The sequence below is a fragment of the Halichoerus grypus genome, chromosome 1 (genome assembly GCF_964656455.1).
Source record: "Halichoerus grypus chromosome 1, mHalGry1.hap1.1, whole genome shotgun sequence".
Classification (NCBI taxonomy): Eukaryota; Metazoa; Chordata; class Mammalia; order Carnivora; family Phocidae; genus Halichoerus; species Halichoerus grypus.
The window spans coordinates 207,915,442-207,938,602 of record NC_135712.1 but is presented as its reverse complement, the minus strand read 5'-3'; the positions used below and the strand labels follow the sequence as shown (position 1 = coordinate 207,938,602).

Here is a 23,161-nt window from a genome sequence, read left to right as displayed (position 1 = left end):
TGCAGCATCTACTAGAGAGCCTGTTACACTGGAGATTGACCCTTATTGACTAACTGGCCTCACAGACACTCACACACCCCAACCTCATCATAGGAACCATGTCTGCTTGGCTTGATCATAGCAGTGTGAAGTGTTCTCATCTCCTTCCCATGTGACAGAGAGGTCTCACCTGGCCCCCAAACAAACCCCCAAAGGAGGACCCATGTGCCCCTCCTGATGGTCCAGTGACTTCACACTTCCTGAGCAGAAACCATACAAGGCCATCTCTAAAAGAACACAACTCAGGGGCGCCTGGGTGGCTCAGTCGTTAAGCGTCTGCCTTCAGCTCAGGTCATGATCCCAGGGTCCTGGGATCGAGCCCCACATCGGGCGCTCTGCTCAGCGGGAGGCCTGCTTCTCCCTCTCCCACTCCCCCTTCTTGTGTTCCCTCTCTCACTGTCTCTCTGTCAAATAAATAAATAAAATCTTTAGAAAAAAAGAAAAATAAAAGAACGCAACTCAGGAGCCTCAAGACGTGAGCTGGGGCCCATGACAGCTGGAGCCACCGTGTGCCAGCCCCTCATGCTGCTATAATTGCATCCAGAAACACACCCCTCATGACATTACATGTCCTCATTTTGCCTTTTTTTTTTTTTTTAAGATTCATTTATTTATGTTAGGGTGGGAGAGGCAGAGGGGGAGAGAGAGAATCTCAAGCGGACTCCCTGCTGAGCACAGAGCCCCATGCGGGGCATGATCCTATGACCTGAGATCATGACCTGAGCCGAAACCAAGAGTCAGACGCTTAACCAACTAAGCCACCCAGGTGCCCCGCATTTTGCTTTTCTTTGGAGGATTCACGGAGGGGAGCACAGATTGGTATCTCCCCCCTCAGCTGCCATGTCCTCTGCTGAGTTTTCCTCAGTATGGTATCCATGTCCGCCTGAGGTCTCACCTGTGTGCAGACCTCACTCTGGTCAGCCGTGTGGGCCTGTCCTCACTGAGGTCATGATGTCTATCCTAGTTAACGTCTGCTGGTGGGGAGCATGGCAGCCTCGGGACCTAGACCCCAGGTCTCACAGCCACAGAGAGATCACTTTGTAAACTCAGGAAAGCACTGGATGCTGTTGCAAGACCATGTCAAGACGTTCCACAACCCGTTTCTGCCTCTTCAAGAATCAGATGGTGTGGCCTCTGATAAAGGAGGGCACCACCTCCTGCGCCTGGGGCTTTCGGGAAGGAGGGAAACCCCCGTGTTCCTGCCACTTTTTTAACGTTGGACCCTGTTGCATTCTGGGGGCCATGTTTAAAAAGGGAAACTCAGGGCTATGGAGGGTCTGTCAGAGACCTCCATTTCCCACAGACCACCAGCCAGAACTCTGTAGAGTGAGTCCTGTTCCAGAAAAGGGTAGGCCTGGGCCTTGGGGGGTTGGCTCCAAACTCACTCTGGAGGGAGGCTCTTAGGTGAGGGAAACTAGGCTTAGTCAGCATATGGGCAGCTGAAACCTCAAGGTGGCCTGTGCCACAGAACTCAAGGAGGGAGGTTTAGGGACAGCAGGGCACCTGATGTCCTCCTGGGACTAGAACAAAGCAGGGTTCTCTTTTTTGACATCCCTGGAGGTTTTGAGACTATCGTGAAACGGTGCCTGTTGGTGCATAGCTGATGTTTATAGGGCAGTAGGGATTATTATGCTTGAGGGGCCTGTGCCTCCTGACCTGCGTTCTGGGTTCTTCCACAGCTTCACTTCACAGTCACCTGGGGTTGCAACCAAGAACATTTCCAGAGTAGTACAGGTGTTGCATTAAACTTAAACTTGGGGGGCACCTGGGTGGCTCAGTCGGTTAAAATCCAAATCTTGATTTCAGCTCAGGTCATAATCTCAGGGTTGTGAGATCCAGCCCAAGGTGGTGCTCTGTTCTGGGCATGGAGCCTGCTTAAGAGTCTCTCTCTACCTCTGTCCCTCCCGCCCACCCTTATGACTTAAACTTGTTTCTCAGCAACCTGGCACAGAGAAGGCAAGAAGGTAAGAAGGTAAGAGATGGGAAACTTAACATCTGGAAATGGCCTCAAGACCAGCTCTTGGAGGACTTGATGCTGATAACCAAAGATTAGATTAGGATAAATCCAGGCAGCTCCCACCAGCATCTCTGTTAGATGCACTTTTGTTTCAGGAAACAGCATTCTCAGGATATGATCTGAGAATCCTGCTGTTAAAGGTGGCACCAGGAGAGTCTTACCACTTTCTTACCAGTTATATGTATGACATGAGGGTAAGTGTAGGCCTGTAGGGTGTTTTCTAACTTTAGGCTGGGTTCCAAGACAGGTCTGTAGTGGCCTATGTCCTTCTCCCCACTTCTTAGACTACTTCCTAAGAAGGACCCCATGCTGGAGGATGTACTGCACACAAGAAATCAAAGTTAGGGTTTTAACATTTTCCTAGCGTGCGAAAACATTTTTACCATTTTCTATTAATTGCTTTTAGTAAATATACACATATAATTTAAGAGTAGTTATGTATTTTCTTTTTTCTTTAAGATTTTATTTATTTATTTGACAGACAGCGAGAGTAGGAACACAAGCAGGGGGAGTGGGAGAGGGAGAAGCAGGCTTCCCACTGAGCAGGGAGCCCGATGACCTGAGCCGAAGGTAGACACTTAACGACTGAGCCACCCAGGCGCCCCTATGCATTTTCACAAATGTATAATTGTAACACTCTCAAGATAGAGAACACTCCATCATCCCAAAAGAACACAGTTAATAGTGGTATTAACAGAAAAATATGTTTACTATACAAATTAGACTTTATATGAATAAAATCTAGAAAAGAGGGGAGTAGCACTTCAGAGAACATTCTCAACCATAACAATCTAAATCTGTGGATACCTGAGGGCTTGCAGGAAAATTTAAACCCATGCTGGATCTTTGATGTAGAACTCTGGAGACAAGTGTAGAAGCCTACTGCTCAGATCAAATGGAAGTCAAGCAGTTGGTGGTGGTTTTCAGATTATTCTTGATTGCCAGGGGAAAAAATGAGGAAAACAGGCTGGGAGCACATGTCTGTGAAGGTGTATGCTTCTACCTACCTCTCTACAGGTGGCTGAGAAATGTGCCTAATCCTATTTCACTTCTGTATTCCAAGTTTCATGTACATTAGGCTTTGGTGAATTCTAACATGAAACCATAAATGCAACAGATTCTAGGAACAGTAGTTCACATTACTGACTTTGACATTAACAGTACCAAGGAGGGTCATCTCCAACTCTAGATTTATTATTCTATCTCACACAGGCCTCTGTTCTTAATGTAACTCTATACTCCAAGTCCCGGCCATAACCAATGACAAAGAACAAAGGACAAAAGAAGAAAATAATAATTCACATGAGAATATACTGTATGATGAACTTTGCATACTCACAACTATATGGCAACTATTTAGGAAAACAGAATAAGGCTCTTCAGGCCAATGAGAAGGGAACTTTCTGATAATAAAGAAATGCAGAATATAGAAATAATGGCTAAAGCATATTGAGTACTTGCCCCACAGGAGGGCACCAGGGAAAGGAAAATATGAAAGTGTTACTTTTCAACATTCCTTTCCTTACAGAATATTAAATATAAAAATTAAACTTACTTGCATATTAGAAATATACTTCAATCATCCATGGACCCAACAGACTTCAAAATAAGAATACAAAAATATTACTAAGGAAAAATTTACTTTCTAAACTTAGGAACTCTCGCTTTAAAAGTACCAACATAATTATCTCACTTCAATATCTGCTTGCAAAAGTAAGTGGAAGTCCATGGTACAAAGAATTACTTTAAGAATGAATACCTGATAAAGACCATATAACATTTATTACATTTCTTTAATGTTGTAGATTTTCAGAAGTATTCTACATGAATTCATGTTCACAAAGCTTACCCATATTACTTATTTCTTTCCCATATAATTTTCACACTACCTTGAAAATATCTGTAAAAATTATAGAGTTTTTATTTGTTAGCTCTATAGTATGAATTCAGTGAATAATCTAACCTGGTTTTTCCATGATGTGGGACAAATGAAGATTTCCTACATTGTTTACCACCAATGGAATTCTCTCCACTGACTTTTTTGGTAAGTTCTGAAAAAAACAGGCTTTCCTACATTCCGTACATTTCTGTAATTTCTCTCCAGCATGCATGAAAGACTATACAACAAATGATAGCTTTCTTACATTCCTTATTTTCACAGACTTTCTTTCACACATGAGTTCTTTCATGATTTCTTAAAGAATTAACAAGACTGAAGCCTTTACAACAAGTTTTACATTGATAAGGTTTCTCTCCAGTGTGAGTTCTTTCATGCGTTCGTAATGAACTGGGAGAAATAAATGCTTTCTTACATTTCTTACATTTATAAGGTCCATCTCCAGTGTGGATTACCATGTGTGATCGAACACCTGAGCGAAAAATGAAGCCTTTCCCACATTCCTTACATTCGTAAGGCTTTTCTCCAGTGTGAGTTCTTTCATGTTTTTGCACATAATAGTGACTGCTGAAGGCCTTACCACATAGTTTACATTCATAGCGTTTGTCATCAGTATGAGATCTCTCATGTTTGCGTAAGTTACTTGAATATCTGAAGACTTTACCACATTTTGTACATTCAAAGGGTTTTTCTGCACTATGTGTCTTCTCGTGTATTCGAAAGGACTGGGGACAACTGAAAGCTTTTCCACATTGCTTACATTCATATGGCTTGACTCCGGTGTGAGTTCTTTCATGAATTCGAAAGTAATTGGGACAACTGAAAGCTTTCCCACATTCCTTACACTTATAAGGTTTCTCCCCAGTATGAGTTCTTTCATGATTTCGAAGGGAACTGGGATAACGGAAAGCTTTACCACATTCCTTACATGCATGAGGCTTCCTTGCAGTATGAATTCTTCTGTGTTTTCCAAGGGACCTGGGAGAACTGAAAGCTTTACCACATTCCTTACATTCATAGGGCTTTACTCCACTGTGTGTCATTTCATGACTACGACAATTTTTGGGACACCTGAAGACTTTCCCACACTCCTTACATTTATAGAGTCCATCTCCGCTTTGCTTGATCATGTATCTTCGAAATTTGGTAAGAGAATGCAAGGCTTTCCCACCTTCCTTACATTCATAGGGTTTCTCCCCATTATGACTTCTCTCATGTTTACGTAAATTACTTGAATAACTGAAGGTTTTACCACATTTTGTACATTCCTTAGGCTTTTTGGCACTGTGTATCCTTTCGTGTATTCGAAAGGACCTGAGACAACTGAAAGCTTTACCACATTGCTTACATTCACTAGGTTTCTCTCCAATATGAGTCCTTTCATGTTTACGTAAGTTACTTGAATAACTAAAGGTTTTACTACATTTTGTACACTTGTAGGGCTTTTCCCCACTGTGTGCCCTTTCATGAATTTGAAAGTAATTGTGACAAATAAAAGCTTTCCCACAGTGTTTACATTCATAGGGCCTCTGTCCAGTGTGTGTCCTTTCATGCATTCGAATGGATTGGCGATGCTTGAAGGATTTCCCACATTCCTTACATTTATAAGGCTTCTCTTCACATTCCTGATACTCATATGGTTTGTGGCCAATGTGAGATCTCATGTGCTTGTTAAAGGATGAATGATACATGAAGACTTGTCCACACAAAGTGCATTTACGTAGTTTTATTCCAGTAGGACTTTTCTTCTTCTGATTATGATATGGAATCTGGCTGAAGATTTCTTCATACTGACTATATTCTTTACTTTTACAGAGTCTTTCTACCATTTGACTGCTGTAAAAAATGGGAAACATATTAATAGCTTTGTTATTTATTTTGTTATTTATTAATTATGACAGTGACTTTTTTACCATCTTCAAGGAAAATGTAGGTTTTCTGCATATTTTGATTGTTTGAAAATGAACATACTGACAGCTTTACAACAGGGCTCCATCTTAGCTATTATCAAAACAGTAATATTCATAAATACTATTTCTACATGCAGTTTCCAGATATACTGTTTTTCAGAAACTGTACATCTCAGTCACATGTGAGAAAAAACTTTTGGTGAAAATATCCTAAGGATCAATGAATTTAAAGCTGGGCTGATTTATTTGCTTGTTTTTTTTTAAGATTTTTTTTTTTTAGGGGCGCCTGGGTGGCTCAGTCGTTAAGCGTCTGCCTTCGGCTCAGGTCATGATCCCAGGGTCCTGGGATCTAGCCCCGCATCAGACTCCCTGCTCTGTGGGAAGCCTGCTTCTCCCTCTCCCACTCCCCCTGCTTGTGTTCCCTCTCGCTGTCTCTCTCTCTGTCAAATAAATAAATAAAATATATTTTTAAAAAAAGTTTTTTTTTAATTTATTGACAGAGACAGTGACAGCGAGAGAGGGAACACAAGCAGCGGGAGTGGGAGAGGGAGAAGCAGGCTTCCCACTGAGGAGGGAGCCCGACACGGGGCTCGATCCCAGGACCCTGGGATCATGACCCGAGCCGAAGGCAGATGCCTAAAGACTGAGCCACCCAGGCGCCCCTATTTGCTTGTTTTTAAAATTTCATGACATCTCGGGGCGCCTGGGTGGCTCAGTTGGTTAAGCGACTGCCTTCGGCTCAGGTCATGATCCTGGAGTCCCGGGATCGAGTCCCACATCGGGCTCCCTGCTCGGCGGGGAGTCTGCTTCTCCCTCTGACCCTCTCATGCTCTCTCTGTCTCATTCTCTCTCTCAAATAAATAAATAAAATCTTTAAAAAAAAAAATAAAAATAAAAATAAAATTTCATGACATCTCTAGATTCTCTAATGAAACCTTGTTTTCTCATGCGAATGCTACTCACCTTAGATCTGTCCCACGATTTTCATTCTGATCTTCACTATCATGGATTTCCCATTTTTCTTCTGAAATACACACTAGGAAAAAGCAGTATAAATTATAAAAATTTATAGAAAAATTGTTAGAATTCTAGGTCCATGATGAGTTGTGACCATGGCAGGTTTATTAATGAAAATATTCCCTTTCCATTTTTTTCCCTTGAAATAGCAAGTTACATTGGATCTCTAATTGATTTAGTAAGTAAGAATGTCGTCATCCCTACCTATTGAGGCCAGGTTCCTGAAGGTTTCCTGCATCACATCTCTGTAGAGTTTCTTCTGGGATGGATCCAGGAGAGCCCACTCCTCCATGGTGAACTTTATAGTCACATCCTCAAAGGCCACTGAGTCCTAAATAATCCCATATATGTACATAGGATGGGTGAGATGGACCACTGAAAACCTATATTCAATTTATAAGTAGTTCACATATGATTTCCAGAGCCTAAGTAAACTGGGGGGAGAAAGGTATTTCTTTCCTTCCTGTTCCAAAGGTGGGGCATTGTAAGGATGATAGGGTTTGCTCACTCCTGACACCAAATATGTGGTATTTGTTCCAAAGCCACTTCTCCAATTCTATGTCACCAAAAAGGTGTCCAACATTTCACTTCTAACATAAACTACCCAGAATTTAAGTCAGATTCATAGTTTAAGAAGTCAGTCCCAACACTGCCCCTATTTGTGATACCAGCTACAAATGGGGAGCCAAGTTTACTATTTCGACAGCCAACTACAAATTCAGATTCCCTCCACATTCTGTCTTGTTTATTAATTTACTGAAATGATTTTGAGAAACTTAGCAAAATGCTTTATTTACCATTACCAGTTTACTGTAAAGCATACAACGCAGGAACAGAGAAAAGTGCAATGCATAGGACGAGTTAAGTTGGTGGTATGGGTAAGGGTAATGGAGAAGGGGGTGTGCAGAGCTTCTACCTCGCTATGGACACACCAACCTCCCAGCACCTGGATGGATTCACCAATGCACAAACTGTCAGAATCCTGTCTTTAAGAATTCTGATGGGGGCGCCTGGGTGGCTCAGTTGGTTAAGCGACTGCCTTTGGCTCAGGTCATGATCCTGTAGTCCCGGGATCGAGTCCCACATCGGGCTCCCTGCTCAGCAGGGAGTCTGCTTCTCCCTCTGACCCTCCTCCCTCTCATGCTCTCTGTCTCTCATTCTCTCTCTCGCAAATAAATAAAATCTTAAAAAAAAAAAAAAGAATTCTGATGGAGGTTTCATTACATGGACACAATTTATTAAATCATTGGCCACTGGTGATTAACTCAATTTCCAGCCCCTGTCCTATACCCAGCAGCTGGGAGCTGCAGCTCAACATTCTAAACATTTAATCAAAGCTTGCTATTTCAGGGGGCACCTGGGTGGCTCAGTTGGTTAAGCGTCTGACTTTGGCTCAGGTCATGATCCCAGGGTCCTGGGATCTAGCCCCACTCAGGCTCCCTGCTCAGTGGGGAGTCTGCTTCTCCCTCTCCCTCTGCCCCTCCCCCTGCTCCTCCTCTCTCTCTCTCCCTCTCAAATAAATAAATAAATAAATCTTAAAAAAAAAAAAAAAAAGCTTGCTATTTCAGGTATCCAAAACCCCATCATAAAAGCTACCTAGTAAGTGGCCAAGAGTTGCCTCATTAAACAAAACACATTCTTTCACCATTAACACTCAAGTAATCTCAAGGGATTCAAAAGGATTTTGCTAGGAACTGAGGACACTTACTGTATATCTTTCTCATTATATCACAGTAGGTCAAGCCCAGGGACAAGGGCCCACTAAAAGATTGAGAGCAAATCACTGAGGTAAGAGAATACCTCCCCACTGACCCCATGTACCTCTACATCAACTGGGATGTTATTTAATATAAGTGAACTATTCTGAAAAAACTACAAGCTTTCTGGTAACCTCAGGATGAAGGCAAGAATGTCCCCTCTCACTACACTTAGATGACATTATACTGGAATTCTTAGCTAATGCATTCAGACAAGGGGAATAAAAGGTAAATAATGAAAAATCAAAGGTATACATTTGGGGAAGCAAGAAATAAAACTATCTTTGTATCATGACAAGATTGTCAATTGATAAAATGTCAAAAAAATCCCAAATAACAAAGAAAACCTCATGAACCAAGAGGAAGAAAAAAAAGATAAAAAGCTAGGGGAGCCTGGGTGGCTCAGTTGGCTGAGTGTCCATCCAACTCTTGGTTTCCGCTCAGGTTGTGATTACAGGGTCATGGGACAGGCCCGTGGGGTTCCACTCTCAGCAGGGAGCCTGCTTTTCTCCCTCTACCCCTCCCCTCCCCTTGCTTGCACTCTCTCTCTCTAAAATAAATAAGTCTTTCTAAAAAATAAATTTAAAAGTTAAGGGGCACCTGGATGGCTCAGTCAGGTGTCTGGCTTCAGCTCGGTTCGTGATCCCAGGGCCCTGGGACCAAGCCCCACATCAGGCCCCCTGCTCAGCAGGAAGTAGGCTTCTCCTTTTCCCTCTGCCCGTCCCCCAACTTGTGCTCTCTCACATGCACATTCTCTCTCTCAAATAAATAAATAAAATCTTTTTTTAAAAAGTTAATATTGGGGTGCCTGGCTGGCTCAGTTAGTAGAGTGTGCAACACTTGATCTTAGGGTAGTGAGTTCAAGCCCCACACTGGGCATGGGGACTACTTCAAAAAATTAAAAATATGTAAAAAGTTGGGGTGCCTGGGTGGCTCAGCTGGTTAAATGTCTGCCTTTGGCTCAGGTCATGATCCCAGGGTCCTGGGATGAAGCCCCACATGAGGCTCCTTGCTCATTGGAGAGCCTGCTTCTCCCTCTCCCTCTGCCTGCCGCTCCCCCTGTGCTCGCTCTCTCTCTCTGTCAGATGGATGAATAAAATCTTAATATATATATATATATATATACACACACATATAAAGTTAATACTGAAAAGGCAATTGCTTTCCTACAGATCTACACAAATATAGTGAACTCATCTTTGACAAAGAACCAAAGGTAACTCAATGGAAACAGTCTTTTCAACAAATAATGTCAAAAAGTTGGACATCCACATGCAAAAAAAAAAAAAAGTTTTAAATCTACAGACTTTACACCTTTCACAAAAATTAACTCAAATTTGATCACAGATCTTAGTGTAGATTGTGTAATTTCAACACTCCTAAAAGATAAAATAGGAGAAAATCCTTGTGATGTGGTATTTGATGATTAATTTCTTTAAAAAAAGAAAAAAGTTTTCATTACAATGAAAAACTACTCAGTGAAACAGAAGTTAACAGAATGAAAACACAAGCCATAGTCTGGCAGAAAATCTTTCCAAATCACTTATCTGATAAAGGACTGGTATTGAACACCAGCAAAATATTCTTAAAATGCAACAAAAAGAAACAATCCAAATAAAGATGGGAAAATATCTGAACACATACCTCATCAGTGGTATAGAGAGTAAATAAGCACATGAAAACAATTTCAAAATCATATCTCATTAGGAAATTGCACATAAAAAGAACAATGAGATGTCACCAGTTGCTTATTAGAATGGCTAAACATCATGAGAACATCAAACCGTCATTGCTGGTGGAAACGGAAAATGGTATACTTACTTTGGAAGAAAGGCAGTTTCTTAACACTAAGGCTACATTTACCATACTATGCAGTAATTATGTGTTTCAAATGTACACAAATGAATTTAAAACTTACGTTCATAAAAATCCTACATGTGAATGTTTATAGAAGCTTTATGCACACTTGTCATGACTTACATGGAACCAAGATAATTACAATAGGCAAACTGATAAAAAAAAATCACTGGTATATCCACTGGATGAAATATTCTACAGTGATGAAAGAAATGAGGTTATCAAGTGAAAAGACATGAGAACATTTTAAAATCATATTCTAAGTGAAAGAAGACAATATAACAAGGCTACACACTATGATTCCAAGCATAGGGCATTTCCCAGAAAAGAGAAAATTAAAAGGCATCAAAAGATCTTTGGTTACCTGGCCTTTGGGGTGGGAGGGAGGGGTGAATAACTAGGTAGAGAACAGGAGATTTTCAGGAGAGTGAAAGTATTCTATAGGATACAAAAATGATGGAGACAAGTCATTTCATATTAGCTGAGGACCTTAGATTATATAACACAGAGTCAACCTTAATGTATGGACTTTCATGCATCAAAGTTGGTTCAACAAATGTAACCTATGTATTACAACAATACAAGATATAAAATATAGAACAAACTGTGTCCAGGCAGAGAGGTTATGTGGGAAGTCTCTGTACTTTCTGATTAAGTTTCCTGTAAACCTAACTGCTCTTAAAAAAAAAAAAAAAGTCTACTAGGAAAAGAAAAAGACAGACGCATTAATATTCACACCTGATAACTAACCCATGACAGGCACAGACCATCTTTCAATGTATTTCAACTTATTTCAGTAAGCCATTATGGTGCTTTATGACGTCTGCACCCTGAGACTTGGAAGAGAGGAGAAACTTCCATTGAATGCCTTGTTAGAGTGTCCAGCACAGTGTATTTTGAGAAGTGAAATGAGTGCCTTTGTTACTATCAGTACCATCTGGACTCCGACATTGAGTGTATGTGTCCTGGCAAGGCCTTGTATTCTGGCCTTAATATATACACAGACAAGTGTTACTTTGATTTATATTGGGGGTAATGGAGACACAGGATTCCGTTCTTTCACCCCAGTGTGGCAACTCAGAGAATCACTCAAGACTAGTAAACAGGTGAAGATGGTGTCAACTGTCACCTCGTGCTAAGATGACTCATCGATGTATGGTAAGTTGTGACGACCCTCTGGTCTGATCCTAATTCAGACATAAGAAGCAGCAGTTCTGCCTAAAACTCCATTATGTACGAATGTGGTGATGTCATACCTAAAGTCTATGAACTCCCATTGCTTTTCACTCAGGTACTCCTATGGAGCTTCCCAGAGAACCCAGGGGTCTGGGAAAAGGGGGACTTCCTCCAGCACCATGGCATCTTACAAGAGACTGAGGAGAGAGTGGGCCATGCCCTCCTGTATGTGGCTATCCCAAGTTCCACGGTTTGCCCCATGTCTCAAGCTGGTCAAAGAGCAGCCTTTTTCAAGGCCATCATGGGTAACTCCAGGAGGCATGAAAGGAGGTCAATGAAGCATCCAAGTGAAGAAGTCTGTGGGCACTACCAGTGCCAGTTCAGTGGCAGTTTCAAGAATCTCCAGCCTTTTAAGGTACAGACACCCATTTGTAATTAACAGCATAAATGGGTTCAAGTAAAATTTGTGAACAAGAAGTATGTTACCTCTGGAACATAGTAGATGTTGTGGGTGCTGACAGAGAGAACAGCTTTTTCCTCGTAATGTTAGAGAGGGAGCGGGTGTCAGATTATCAAACAATTTCCAGTAAAATAACAAGGTTGACCAGGCCTCACATTTTATGCACGACAATGCCCTATCTACATTTTGCTAGCTCCTTTTCTCAACGTTTGCTTCTCTAGTATGTCCTCAGAGGAGGAGATCATTAATGTAATGTGGCACCTGTGTTCTTGGAGAAACCAGGATGCAGTTCAGATCTTTGCCTTCAGTGACTGTGTGGGAGGGCAAAGCTGCTGAAGATCCATGAGGATAACCCAGGAAAGGTGTATTGTGTCCCTTCAAGATCAAGGCCACTGCAGCTGCGAGGCTGTTGAGATAACCATTGAACAGAACAGACCCCACCCAATCTGTGACCGCAGGATATTTACCCAGTTGTTGATTGGTTGAGTCAATAATTTCCATAAAGTTGGGGACTGGGTATAGAGGTCCATTGGGTGTGACCACAGTTATGGTGTACACAGTTGTAATCCACTGTAATCCACAGTTGTAATCCACTGTGAGGTGTCATTCATTCGTTCAAGGTAAAGAATAAGTCAAATTCGCTGTTCAAAGGAGAAGCACTGGGAATAATCAACCCTTCACTAAACAGGTTTTGTATATGGCTTCAATCATTCAAGGGCCTATGCAATTTACATCGGGCCATATGAACTACTCTACTTAGAGGGTACAGTCCAAGAGGTCTCATTTTGTGAAGACAATTTGTAAGTGGCAAGGGCCTTATTTAATTTATGAATCATTGGTTCAGAGCTTCCTAGATCACTATGGGTTATTTTAGGACAGTGCTGTGACCATGGAGAATTTCAGGACCATAGTTCTGATGGTCAAGAAGAAACAGCTGCAGGGCACCTGGGTGGCTCATTAAGTGTCTGCCTTCGGCTCAGGTCATGATCCCAGGGTCCTGGGATTGAGCCCCGCATCAGGCTCCCTGCTCCGCTGGAAGCCTGCTTCTCCCTCTCCCACTCCCCCTGCTTGTGTTCCCTTTCTCACTGTGTCTCTCTCTGTCAAATAAATAAAATCTTAAAAAAAAAAAAGAAAAGAAACAGCTCTGCTGTTTGTCCCCTATATCCTATTCAGTGACCCGTGAGACCATCAGGGGTACCCTGCTTAAATGTAGTGGGATCCTAGGTATAACTATAATTTGAGACCTAGTATTGATTGATTGTTTAATGGTTTCTGAGTTAATGAATTACATCAGATAGCAAAATTAATCCAGAACTTATGCTGTATAGGCTGAAAAGCCAAGCAGTGCATTCTTATTGCTGTATAAATTCTTTTTGTACATTTTGGATTTCCAATTCGGTTAAATTGTGGTCCTTTGTTTCAGTATTTTATCTATTAGTCCCATCCTTGAGTATCCCTCTTTTCTTTGTCCCTGGATATACTTTGGCAGGGGGGTGCCTCTCTACCCTGGTATTTATAAATGGTTTCCTCCTAAGAGTCTCAAATCAGTGCCATCTGGGTTAGGAGCCTTACCCGTGATAACTGGTTGTTTTAATGGGTTTAAGGACAAGGAGCTTAAGTCAGCTTTGGACTAATCCCTTTGCTGTGCCACAGGGAGCCATGGATGTTGTCCCCAAAAATCCACAGAGTCAGGATACTTCTTGCAGAAGAGGCAGGGGCAGCAGCAGCAGAGATACTCAAAGGTCCCATTCAACTATCTGGTGTTCAGAGTGTGGACTCAGCCCACCACTTATGGGCTGCCTTTCACTCTCTTTCTTCTTTCTCCTTTCAAATGTCTGCTCTCCCAGGAGTGACCTTTGAATGAGGCCACCTGTTTCCATAGGGTGTACAGGGGCCAACCCAGCCTCTGTCACAGCTTCACTCTAACACAGGGAGAGAAACCAGCAAAGACATCGATGCAGGACCACTTTAAGGAGGGCCCCAATCCAACAGTCCTGCTCCCAAAAGCCTAGAAATTCTCACAACTGCCAACTTTGGTTGGCTCAATCTAAAACTGAGGCTTGCTAGGTCACCAATGCAACACAGGACAGCACAGGGCACAGCACGAGCTCCCAGCCCCCAGCAGTCCATGCCACCATCAGGCAGCGGAGCAGGTGAGCAACTTAAAGCGAGAGAAAACAGATCCATGGAAGGGTGGTCGCATGTCTACATGCTACTCATGGCATCAACTGTTATGGCCACCTGCTGAGAAGTGGTTCAGAAGTTAAGGGGGATGGCTCTGTAGCCCCCAACAACACACACAGACACCTAGACAGTAGGAAAAGGCTTAGGACTCACATAACAGAGGTCTCAGGGCAAGGCTGCCTCTCAGGCAGTTCTGAAATGGCTTCAAAAGAATGAAGAAGAGACTGGCTGGGTAAGGAGTTCATTGGGGTTAGGGAGTGGGGCAGGGGCAAGAGTTCTGCACACAGGCAGGGGCTTTTCTGGTTGGAATCTCCTGCCTGCTCTAGAGGAGAGACCACCCAGGCTTTCTCATCAGCTTGTCTAGCTGGGAGCACAAGGGGTGGGGGGCAGAGGGGGGAGGTGAGGCTTTACCTGTCAGCACTCAAATATCCAAAAATGCAAAGTCTGACTGCTCATTACAAGGACAAACATCAGCAAGAATAATATGCACTCACAATTGCTTGTTGGATATCGGAGGCTCAAGAAATTATCAAAACTGTGTACTTGGTGGTGGCTGGGCTTAACAGTGCTGGAAGGAACTAGGATATGTTCACGGTGATTTTCTTAAGTTACACTCCCTATCTTACAAATTTATTTTTAAAATATATATAAATTTGGGGTGCCTGGGTGGCTCAGTCAGTTAAGTGTCCAACTCTTGGTTTTGGCTCAGGTTGTGATCTCAGGGTCCTGGAATCTAGGCCCGCATCAGGCTCTGCGCTCAGCGTGGAGTTGGCTTGTCTCTTTCCCTCTGTTCCTTCCCCCCCTCTCTCTCTGGAATAAATAAAATCCTTAAAATATATATATATATATGTATATATATATATACACACACACACGAATTTATGTATATTAAAGTATTTAACAGTCTTGATTTCATTTTAACTTTGTACACAGGAAACCATTTTAAGATATAATTCCTTTAAACACTAAAGGTTACAAAAGTGTAAACCATTTGTATGGTTTATGAAAATTTTCCAATGTCTAACTAGCAGGACATGGGGCATCACAGTTTGTCCTTCCCCTATATCACACACACGGTATTTTCCAGGAATAAGTAGCATATTACCTACATTAGGTGTTTGAGTTCAGCTCCTTACATGTACTGGATTTTCATATATTTACATAAGCTTTGGGCAGTTTTCCTCACATCAATTAAAACAGGAATTCAACTGCTTTAGCCTGTTGACTGTCAGCATTCTCTAGGGGCATGGACATGCACTAATTGATCCAAAAATAAAAAATGACCTTAAGAAAAGTTAATTGAGTGCCTCTCACGTCTTGAGGTTCTCCTGCCTAAAGAGAACACAAATTCTACTTAGTTCCACAATTTTCTTGTTTTCCTCCCATTGTATCTCTCAATCAACTCACAATTTCAGAGCCCAAGTGCTAAAATAAACTAGAGCCAAAGGGCTCAGTAACGGAACCCAAAATAAAGAAATATTAGAATCAGCACGTATGAGCAGCCTGCTTCCCACAGGACAGAAGGAAAGCCACATTCAGAACATTCTAGGGGCATCTGGCTGGCTCAGTGGGTAGAACATGTGACTCCTGATCTTGGGGTCATGAGCTCAAGCCCTACCTTCTAGACACTCCTGGTGGAGATAGAAGCCCTGGAGTGGGTCAGTACATGGAAAGAATGATACGGACACCTGAGCAGCCAGAGGAATGAACACACACCTGTAGGCGAGGCTATGCAGGAAGAAAAACTGGGCATTATATACTTCCCCTTGAAGGCTCAAGGGGGCCAGAGCTTAGAGACACGTCCTGAGGCCTCTGCCTGCCACTGACATTGCTTTGCACCACCAGTGATATCTTAAATGACATAAACCCAGTGTTTGAACAATCCAGCAAACCACTCAGACCCAGTGTTTATGTGCAAAGGAAGGAAAAAAATTGTAAGGCACTTTACTGGCTCAACAAGAAACCTCACAAGTATGGACTGCATTCACAAAAATAAATAAATAATAAGCTGTTCATTATTAACAGGAGAACAAATTGTTTTATAAACTACTAATCATAGTTGAACACTACGGGTCTGCAAGTCTAAGCCTTGGAAATCCATTTGAACTCATCCCCAATTTAAGAACAGACCTCAGAATATCAGTAACACACTCAAGGGAGGAAAAAAGTAAAAAATAATACCTGCAGGGTAATACTAGAATTTTTTTTTTTTTCCCTGAACTCACCCCTTTCTTGACTCTTTGGAAATATTTTACACTGTTTTTCACGATGTGTGGATTAAATAAATTTTTATTCATTGAAAAATTTGGACTAAAGTTAATTGAATAAATCGTTTAAAGGTGACAAACTGAGGGAGGGGCCATGCTGACAGGACAGGTCACCCAAGAAAGTTTCAAAGAGGAACCTCCAGCCAAAGGACTTCCCATAGGATGTCTGTGCCCAGGAAAGATCCTGGGAGGAGGGGCACAAGGATTTCATACAACGTTGTTCCAGGGGGTTATTCGCTACTTTTCTCTTCCGTAAAATATCCAGGAACAAAAACTAAACCCGTTTAAAAACGCCATCCCCGTTTAAAAGCGCCATCCATTGACAGCGGGGGGAAAAAAAAGATAAATAATTGAAATACTGGGTCTGTCTGAAATGCACCATCAAGGACGAATAGTTCCTAGTGACGCTGTGAACTGGAGATGGGAAGTGGGCCAGGAGGGATCTGGAAATTTACGCAACGACTGCCAGTCCTAGGGAGAGCTGGGCGCCGGGTGGAGGGGGGCGAGGGTGCCGCGACAGGATCGTGGATTTCCCTCGGTTTCCCACAATTTTGGAAAACTCAGGAGAAAACGGGTCCCCAACGAAGAGAAAGGAAGGAATGGAGACCCCGCAGACCATGGCACCTCCCGCGCACGAACTCCAGAGAGCCAGTCCCGATCGTCCCCTGTCACCGGGGGTCACCGCACAATCCGGGGAGACGCGGAGCTGCGGGCGCAGAGCTGTCCACATACTCGAAGGCCGAAGTTGCCGCGCGCAGGGACGGGACAGGACGCCGGGATCCCGGCTGCCGGCCCAGCCCCCACGCCGCGCGCCGGAGGGGACTGAGGTCGGAGCGGCGCCACCGACGGACTCGAGTCACAGACTTCGAGTTGTCCGCGGGGAGGCCAGCTCAGGCCGGTTCCAACCAGCACTCCGCCTCCCTCTCTGGAAGGCCGGGCCTGCACACTCACCATTTCTAGCTTTCCTGGGTCTCCCGGCGTTCTACCTACGATTTCGGGGAAGGGACAGGTCTAAGCAAGACAGAATCCCGGGCAGAGCGAGGCGGAAGTTTTAAGCGCAGGGACCCGCGATCCCAACAATGGCGGGAGCCAGAAGCCTCCTGCTGAGCGCCTGCGGAGCGTCGCCCCACCCACCTGCCCTGACGTCTCCCCTGATTGGACAGGTTGTGAGACCCACCCTCCCTCCCTCGGGAGTGACAGCTGGCCACCAGAGGTGAGGTGTCTGTGGAACACCAGTTGAAACTCGTTCTCTCCAGGGATTTTTACATTGGAGGGTAATGCTGAGGGGCCACTCGTGGAACTGCGACCCTTCTTTACAAATACAGACCCTTAAGAGTCACCTGGCTCCATTTTGATCTTTGACTATTGACAGCGTTGGCTCTTTCACCCAACGCTTCCCCACCCTAACTTAACTTCACAGTTTAAAAATCCTATTGCGTTCCAAGCACTTGGCTGTGGTGGAAAGTTGGAACCCCAGTCCCAGCTGGGTGCAGGGATTTTTCTAAAACCAACCACAAGTTGTAAAATGTATTGACTAAATTCTCAGGTATACGTTTTACAATGAAAGGAAATTTATTTCAGATCATTGTTTGAATGCATCCTTAGAGAACCGTGCTAGATAAAAGGTTATAAAACCCGTAAGTAATTTGATTACTGTTCGGACTGATACAACCAGAAACAAGAAGAGGTTATATAAATATGGGATGTTCTTGGGTGCCTGGGTGGCTCAGTTGGTTAAGCGACTGCCTTCGGCTCAGGTCATGATCCTGGAGTCCCTGGATCGAGTCCCTCATCGGGCTCCCTGCTCGGCAGGGAGTCTGCTTCTCCCTCTGACCCTCACCCCTCTCATGTGCTCTCTCTCTCATTCTCTCTCTCAAATAAATAAGTAAAAAATCTTTTAAATAAATAAATAAATATGGGATGTTCTTGGAAAGTATTAATGTGCTTAAGAGATTGGATTGTAAAACTTTTTTTTAAATTTTATTTTATTATGTTATGTTAATCACCATACATCATTCGTTTTTGATGTAGTGTTCCATGATTCATTGTTTGCGTATAACACCCAGTGCTCCATTCAATACGTGCCCTCTTTAATACCCATCACCAGGCTAACCCATCCCCCCCACCCCCCTTGGATTGCAAAACTCTTAATGCATTTTCCACTTATTTGAACAATTTTGGCGGGATCTTTTTTTTTTAAAGATTTTTATTGATTTATTTGACAGAGAGAGACACAGCGAGAGAGGGAACACAAGCAGGGGGAGTAGAAGAGGGAGAAGCAGGCTTCCCGCAGAGCAGGGAGCCCGATGCAAGGCTCGATCCCAGGACCCTGGGATCATGACCTGAGCTGAAGGCAGACGCTTAACGACTGAGCCACCCAGGCGCCCCGGGATCATTTTTTTTTTTTAAATCATTTTACCTTATGTTATTTTTCATCATGATAAATGTACTTTTTTTTTTTAAAGATTTTTATTTATTTATTTGACAGAGAGAGACACAGCGAGAGGGAACACAAGCAGGGGGAGTGGGAGAGGGAGAAGCAGGCCTCCTGCTGAGCAGGGAGCCTGATGTGGGGCTCAATCCCAGGATCCTGGGATCATGACCTGAGCGGAAGGCAGACGCTTAACGACTGAGCCACCCAGGCGCCCTGAAATTCACCACTTTCTTACCTCTTTGGAAATATTTCATACTTTCTTTCAAGCTCTATTAATTAAATAAATTTTATCCCTATTGGAAAAGGAGAAATAAATTAGTACATCTTTTCAAAGTGACAAACCCAGGGTGGGCAGTGCTAACAACAGGACAGATCACCCAGAAAAGTTTCAAAGAGGAAACTCTACCAAAAGACTTCCCATAGGATGTTTGTGCCCAGGAAATACACTTACGGAAGAGTCACATGGATTTCATACAGGATATTGAATGTTGTCCTGTGCAATTGAAACATTGAGTCTGTTCGAAATACACCATGGAGGACAAATAGTTGATAACAATATCGATCAGAGAAGAAAGTGACATTTGGTAACGCAAAGGTGATCTCAAAATTTAGGCATTTATTCCAGTTCTGACATTGATTTCCCAGCCTCATGCCAACCCCAGAACACCCTCTAGTTCCTGTCTGGCCTGGCATGGTCTGGTCAGGTGCCCCTCTTGCTCTGAACAAGGGCGTCGCTCCACTGGAACGGACTCTGGGACTCCCTGCGCACACCTGTGTCCCCACGTTTAGAGGGAGCTGCAGGAAGACGCCACTGTCCCTCTAGGGCCTGGACCAAGTTTGGTCTAAAAGCAAAAGTCCAAGGAGGGGACGGGCTCCCGACCACCCGCAGAGACGGCTGCGCCTCAGCAATTGGACCTCCCGCCCTGTTGTCACTCAGGAGCAGAGGGGCGGGTCCTTGCGAGCTGTCCAATCAGGGGCGCAGCAGGGGCAGGTGGGTGTGGCGACGCTCCGCAGCCGCGTGGACGCTTGCGGTCTTGCTCGCGGTCAAGTCTCACCTGCGCTTAACGGTCCCAGGTGGCTCTGCTGCCGCGTCAGTGGCGCGGTGACCTGCACCGGCTGCGGGAGCCGTAGGGACGACGCCGGCCGACCGAGAAGCCGGGAAATGGTGAGCGTGCGGGGCCGGGTGTGCCAGGACGGGGCGGAGGGGCTGGCAACGGGCCGTGGCGAGACCCGACCTCCCGCGGGAGCCCCGGAGTCTGCGGAGCCGAGTCCCCGGTGGCGCCGCTCGGACCTCAGTCCCCTCCGGCGCGCGGCGTGCGGGCTGGGCGGGCAGCCGGGACCCCGGCGTCTTGTCCGGTCCCTGCGCGCGGCCGCGTCTCTCCCGATCGTGCAGTGACCACGGGGAGGGTCGGCAGGGGACAGTCCTGACTCGGTGTCCGGGTTTCGTGAGCGAGAGGTGCTGTGGTCCAGGGGCTCCAATCCCTCCTTTCTCCCGGGAGGCACCCGTTTTCTCCTGAGTGTTCCCGATGTTTGGGCAGCAGAGGGTCAAATCCACGACCCTGTCCCTCAGCCTATCCTTTCCTTGGACTGGCAAATGCTTGTTTCCAAATCCCGCCCCGCCTCCCCAGACGCCAACTTCCCCTCTTCAGTTCATAGCATCAGTACCGTTTGTTCTCCGCGGTGCAATTCAAACAGATGCAGTATTTTAATTGTTTATCGTTTTCACACAGTCAATGGATGGCTCATTTTAAACGTTTACATTTTTTGTCCGGGTATTTTACATGAGAGGCAAGCAGAGAATAACCACCTGGAACTACGTTTTTATGAAATCCTTTGCCTCTCCTCCCAGGATCTTTTCCTGGGCGCAGACATCCAATGGGAAGTCCTTTTGGGGGAGGTTCCTCTTTTGAAAGTTTCCTGGGTGATCTATCCTGCCAACACTGCCCATGCCTAGGTTTGTCACCTTGATAAAATTTATTCACTTTTAGTTTCCAGCTTTCAAGTAAAAGTAAAATGTATTTAATCGATAGATTGAGAAAGACAGTATTAAGTATTTCCAAAGAAGAAAAGAGAAAGGTGAGTTTCAGAAAAAAAAAAATCTAATATCACATCGCATGTGTTAAAATTTCTTGTTTCTCATTTTTCTTACCCTGAGAAGGTGTAGTAATAGTCTGAGGTCTGTTCTTTTTGTGAGTGTGTGTCTGTGTGTGTATTTGTGTGTGTGTGAGGGGGAAGGGGAGCAATTTCCAATATAATTCCAGCAATTATAGTATTCGGTGATTGATTATAAGACAATTTCTTGCCATGGAAATAATTATTTACTATCATTTTTCTGAAAGTAATAAATACTTGAGGGGCGCCTGGGTGGCTCAGTCGTTAAGCGTCTGCCTTCGGCTCAGGTCATGATCCCAGGGTCCTGGGATCGAGTCCCACATCTGGCTCCCTGCTCGGCGGGAAGCCTGCTTCTCCCTCTCCCACTCCCCCTGCTTGTGTTCCTGCTCTCACTATCTCTCTCTCTGTCAAATAAATAAATAAAATCTTAAAAAAATAAATAAATAAATAAATAAATAAAATAAATACTTGAGGGTTTTCTTGTTGAACTAGAAAAAGGCCTTACAATTTTCTTCCATCTTTTCTACATAAACATTGGGTTTGTTTAGATTCTTTATATACTGGGTTTGTGTCATTAAAAATATCAATATAGTCCAAAGCTATGTGACTGGGAGCAGAAGGCTATGATTAGTGACCCAAGCTAGGCTCCCCACCCCCTTCCTCATTGAGCCTGCAATGGGAAATACCTTCAAGACCCTGGCTGGTTCTTCCTGAGGAGCCTCTGCAGGTGTCCTACGTGCTTATACCCACCACTAAGGAGCCTTTATATGAAGAGAAGCTACAGAGCCTTGAAAGCTGGGGATGCATGTGCACAAAGGGCTAGGGAGGTTACCCCTTCCAAGGTAACTGTGGTACCTGGTGCCTGTGTCTAGACATAGTTTGGAGCTTTGCATCCCCGTTCAGGTGCACTCAGTGTAATTTGTTTGTATTGAGAAAGTCTGTGAAAGTCAGTTCTGTATCTGGGTTCAGGTTCATGAATTTGGGAGTTCATTTAGGTAACAACCTAAAACTGAATCCAGCTGAGGGTTTCTTCACTTGTGAGAATGGAAGGCTTAGGGAGAGAGGGGTTCCATTATGCCCCAGGGAGGGGAGGACGTGCAGGGCTCCCAGGGTTCATTCCTGTGGCTGCTCAGGTGTCCCTTTCTCCCCGCCCCAACCTGCCACTTTCCCAGGGATCTACCAACACCAGGGCTTTGGTCTCCACTGGGAGAGTCTAGAGTGTGTTTAACTCTCTGAATGTGGCCTTCCTAATGTCCTATGAGAAGCAGGCTGCTCATCTGTGCTGAATCCAATATTTATGTTTCTTTTCTCTGGATTCCTTTATGGATTGAGTATTGCAGCCCTTTGATTCTTGTTTCCCTTAATACTTTGTTATTTATTTATTTATTTATTTACTTACTTACTTACTTAAGAGAGGGAGGGAGGGAGAGGGGGGAGGTGCAGAGGGAGAGAGAGAATCCCAAGCAGGCTCTATGCCCAGCGCGGAGCCTGACACAGGGCTCCAGCTCACAACCCTGAGATCATGACCTGAGCCAAAATCAAGAGTCGGATGCTTAACCAACTGAGCCACCCAGGCGCCCTAGTACTTTGTAGTTTTATTCCCTGTGGGAGAGAGAACATTTTTTGCTTCTTGGGCTTGAAAATGTAAGTTGATTGAGAGAGATGATGGCAGTAAGGCAAGAAAACTATGGAACTAAAAAGAATTTTTGTTCCTTTTAGGTGAAAGAACTTCAAGATTTGAAATGAATGTGCTTAAGTTTTCAGGTACATGTTTTCATTTTTACATTAGTGCTTGTATGTGCATGTCTCTAGAGGACTCTGACATTTAAAAGGGTAAAGAAAGTGAATTCTTTTTTTTTTTAAGATTTTATTTATTTGACAGAGAGAGCGAGAGAGGGAACACAAGCAGGGGGTCTGTGAGCGGGAGAAGCAGGCTTCCCACTGAGCAGGGCACCCGATGCGGGGCTCAATCCCAGGACACTGGGATCATGACCCGAGCTGAAAGCAGATGCCTAACGACTGAGCCACCCACAC

At 44.1% G+C, this 23,161-nt stretch overlaps 1 protein-coding gene across 3 annotated transcripts; it reads right to left on the bottom strand.

Moving 5' to 3' along the window:
* Positions 1 to 2,252: 2,252 nt before the first annotated feature.
* On the bottom strand, positions 2,253 to 17,894 carry LOC118547385 (uncharacterized). 3 transcript variants are annotated; one of them, XM_078055242.1, is made up of 4 exons: positions 17,533 to 17,894; positions 7,085 to 7,211; positions 6,827 to 6,899; positions 2,253 to 5,786 (listed from the first exon to the last, which is right to left on the bottom strand). In XM_078055242.1, exons 1-4 carry the CDS (start codon positions 17,533 to 17,535, stop codon positions 4,226 to 4,228), a joined length of 1,764 nt encoding a protein of 587 aa, XP_077911368.1. In that variant the 5' UTR covers positions 17,536 to 17,894; the 3' UTR covers positions 2,253 to 4,225. The 3 variants fall into 3 exon arrangements, with proteins under 3 accessions (XP_077911368.1, XP_035966757.2, XP_035966756.2); XM_036110863.2 differs by having other exon boundaries at positions 2,254 to 5,789; positions 17,533 to 17,891; XM_036110864.2 differs by lacking the exon at positions 7,085 to 7,211 and having other exon boundaries at positions 2,253 to 5,789.
* Positions 17,895 to 23,161: the final 5,267 nt, after the last annotated feature.

Coding starts and splice junctions, on each gene's coding strand:
- LOC118547385 (XM_036110863.2), bottom strand. Junction 6,900..7,084: donor CAGGAACCTGGCCTCAATAG/GTAGGGATGACG, acceptor GCTTTTTCCTAG/TGTGTATTTCAGAAGAAAAA. Junction 5,790..6,826: donor AATCGTGGGACAGATCTAAG/GTGAGTAGCATT, acceptor CATTTTTTACAG/CAGTCAAATGGTAGAAAGAC.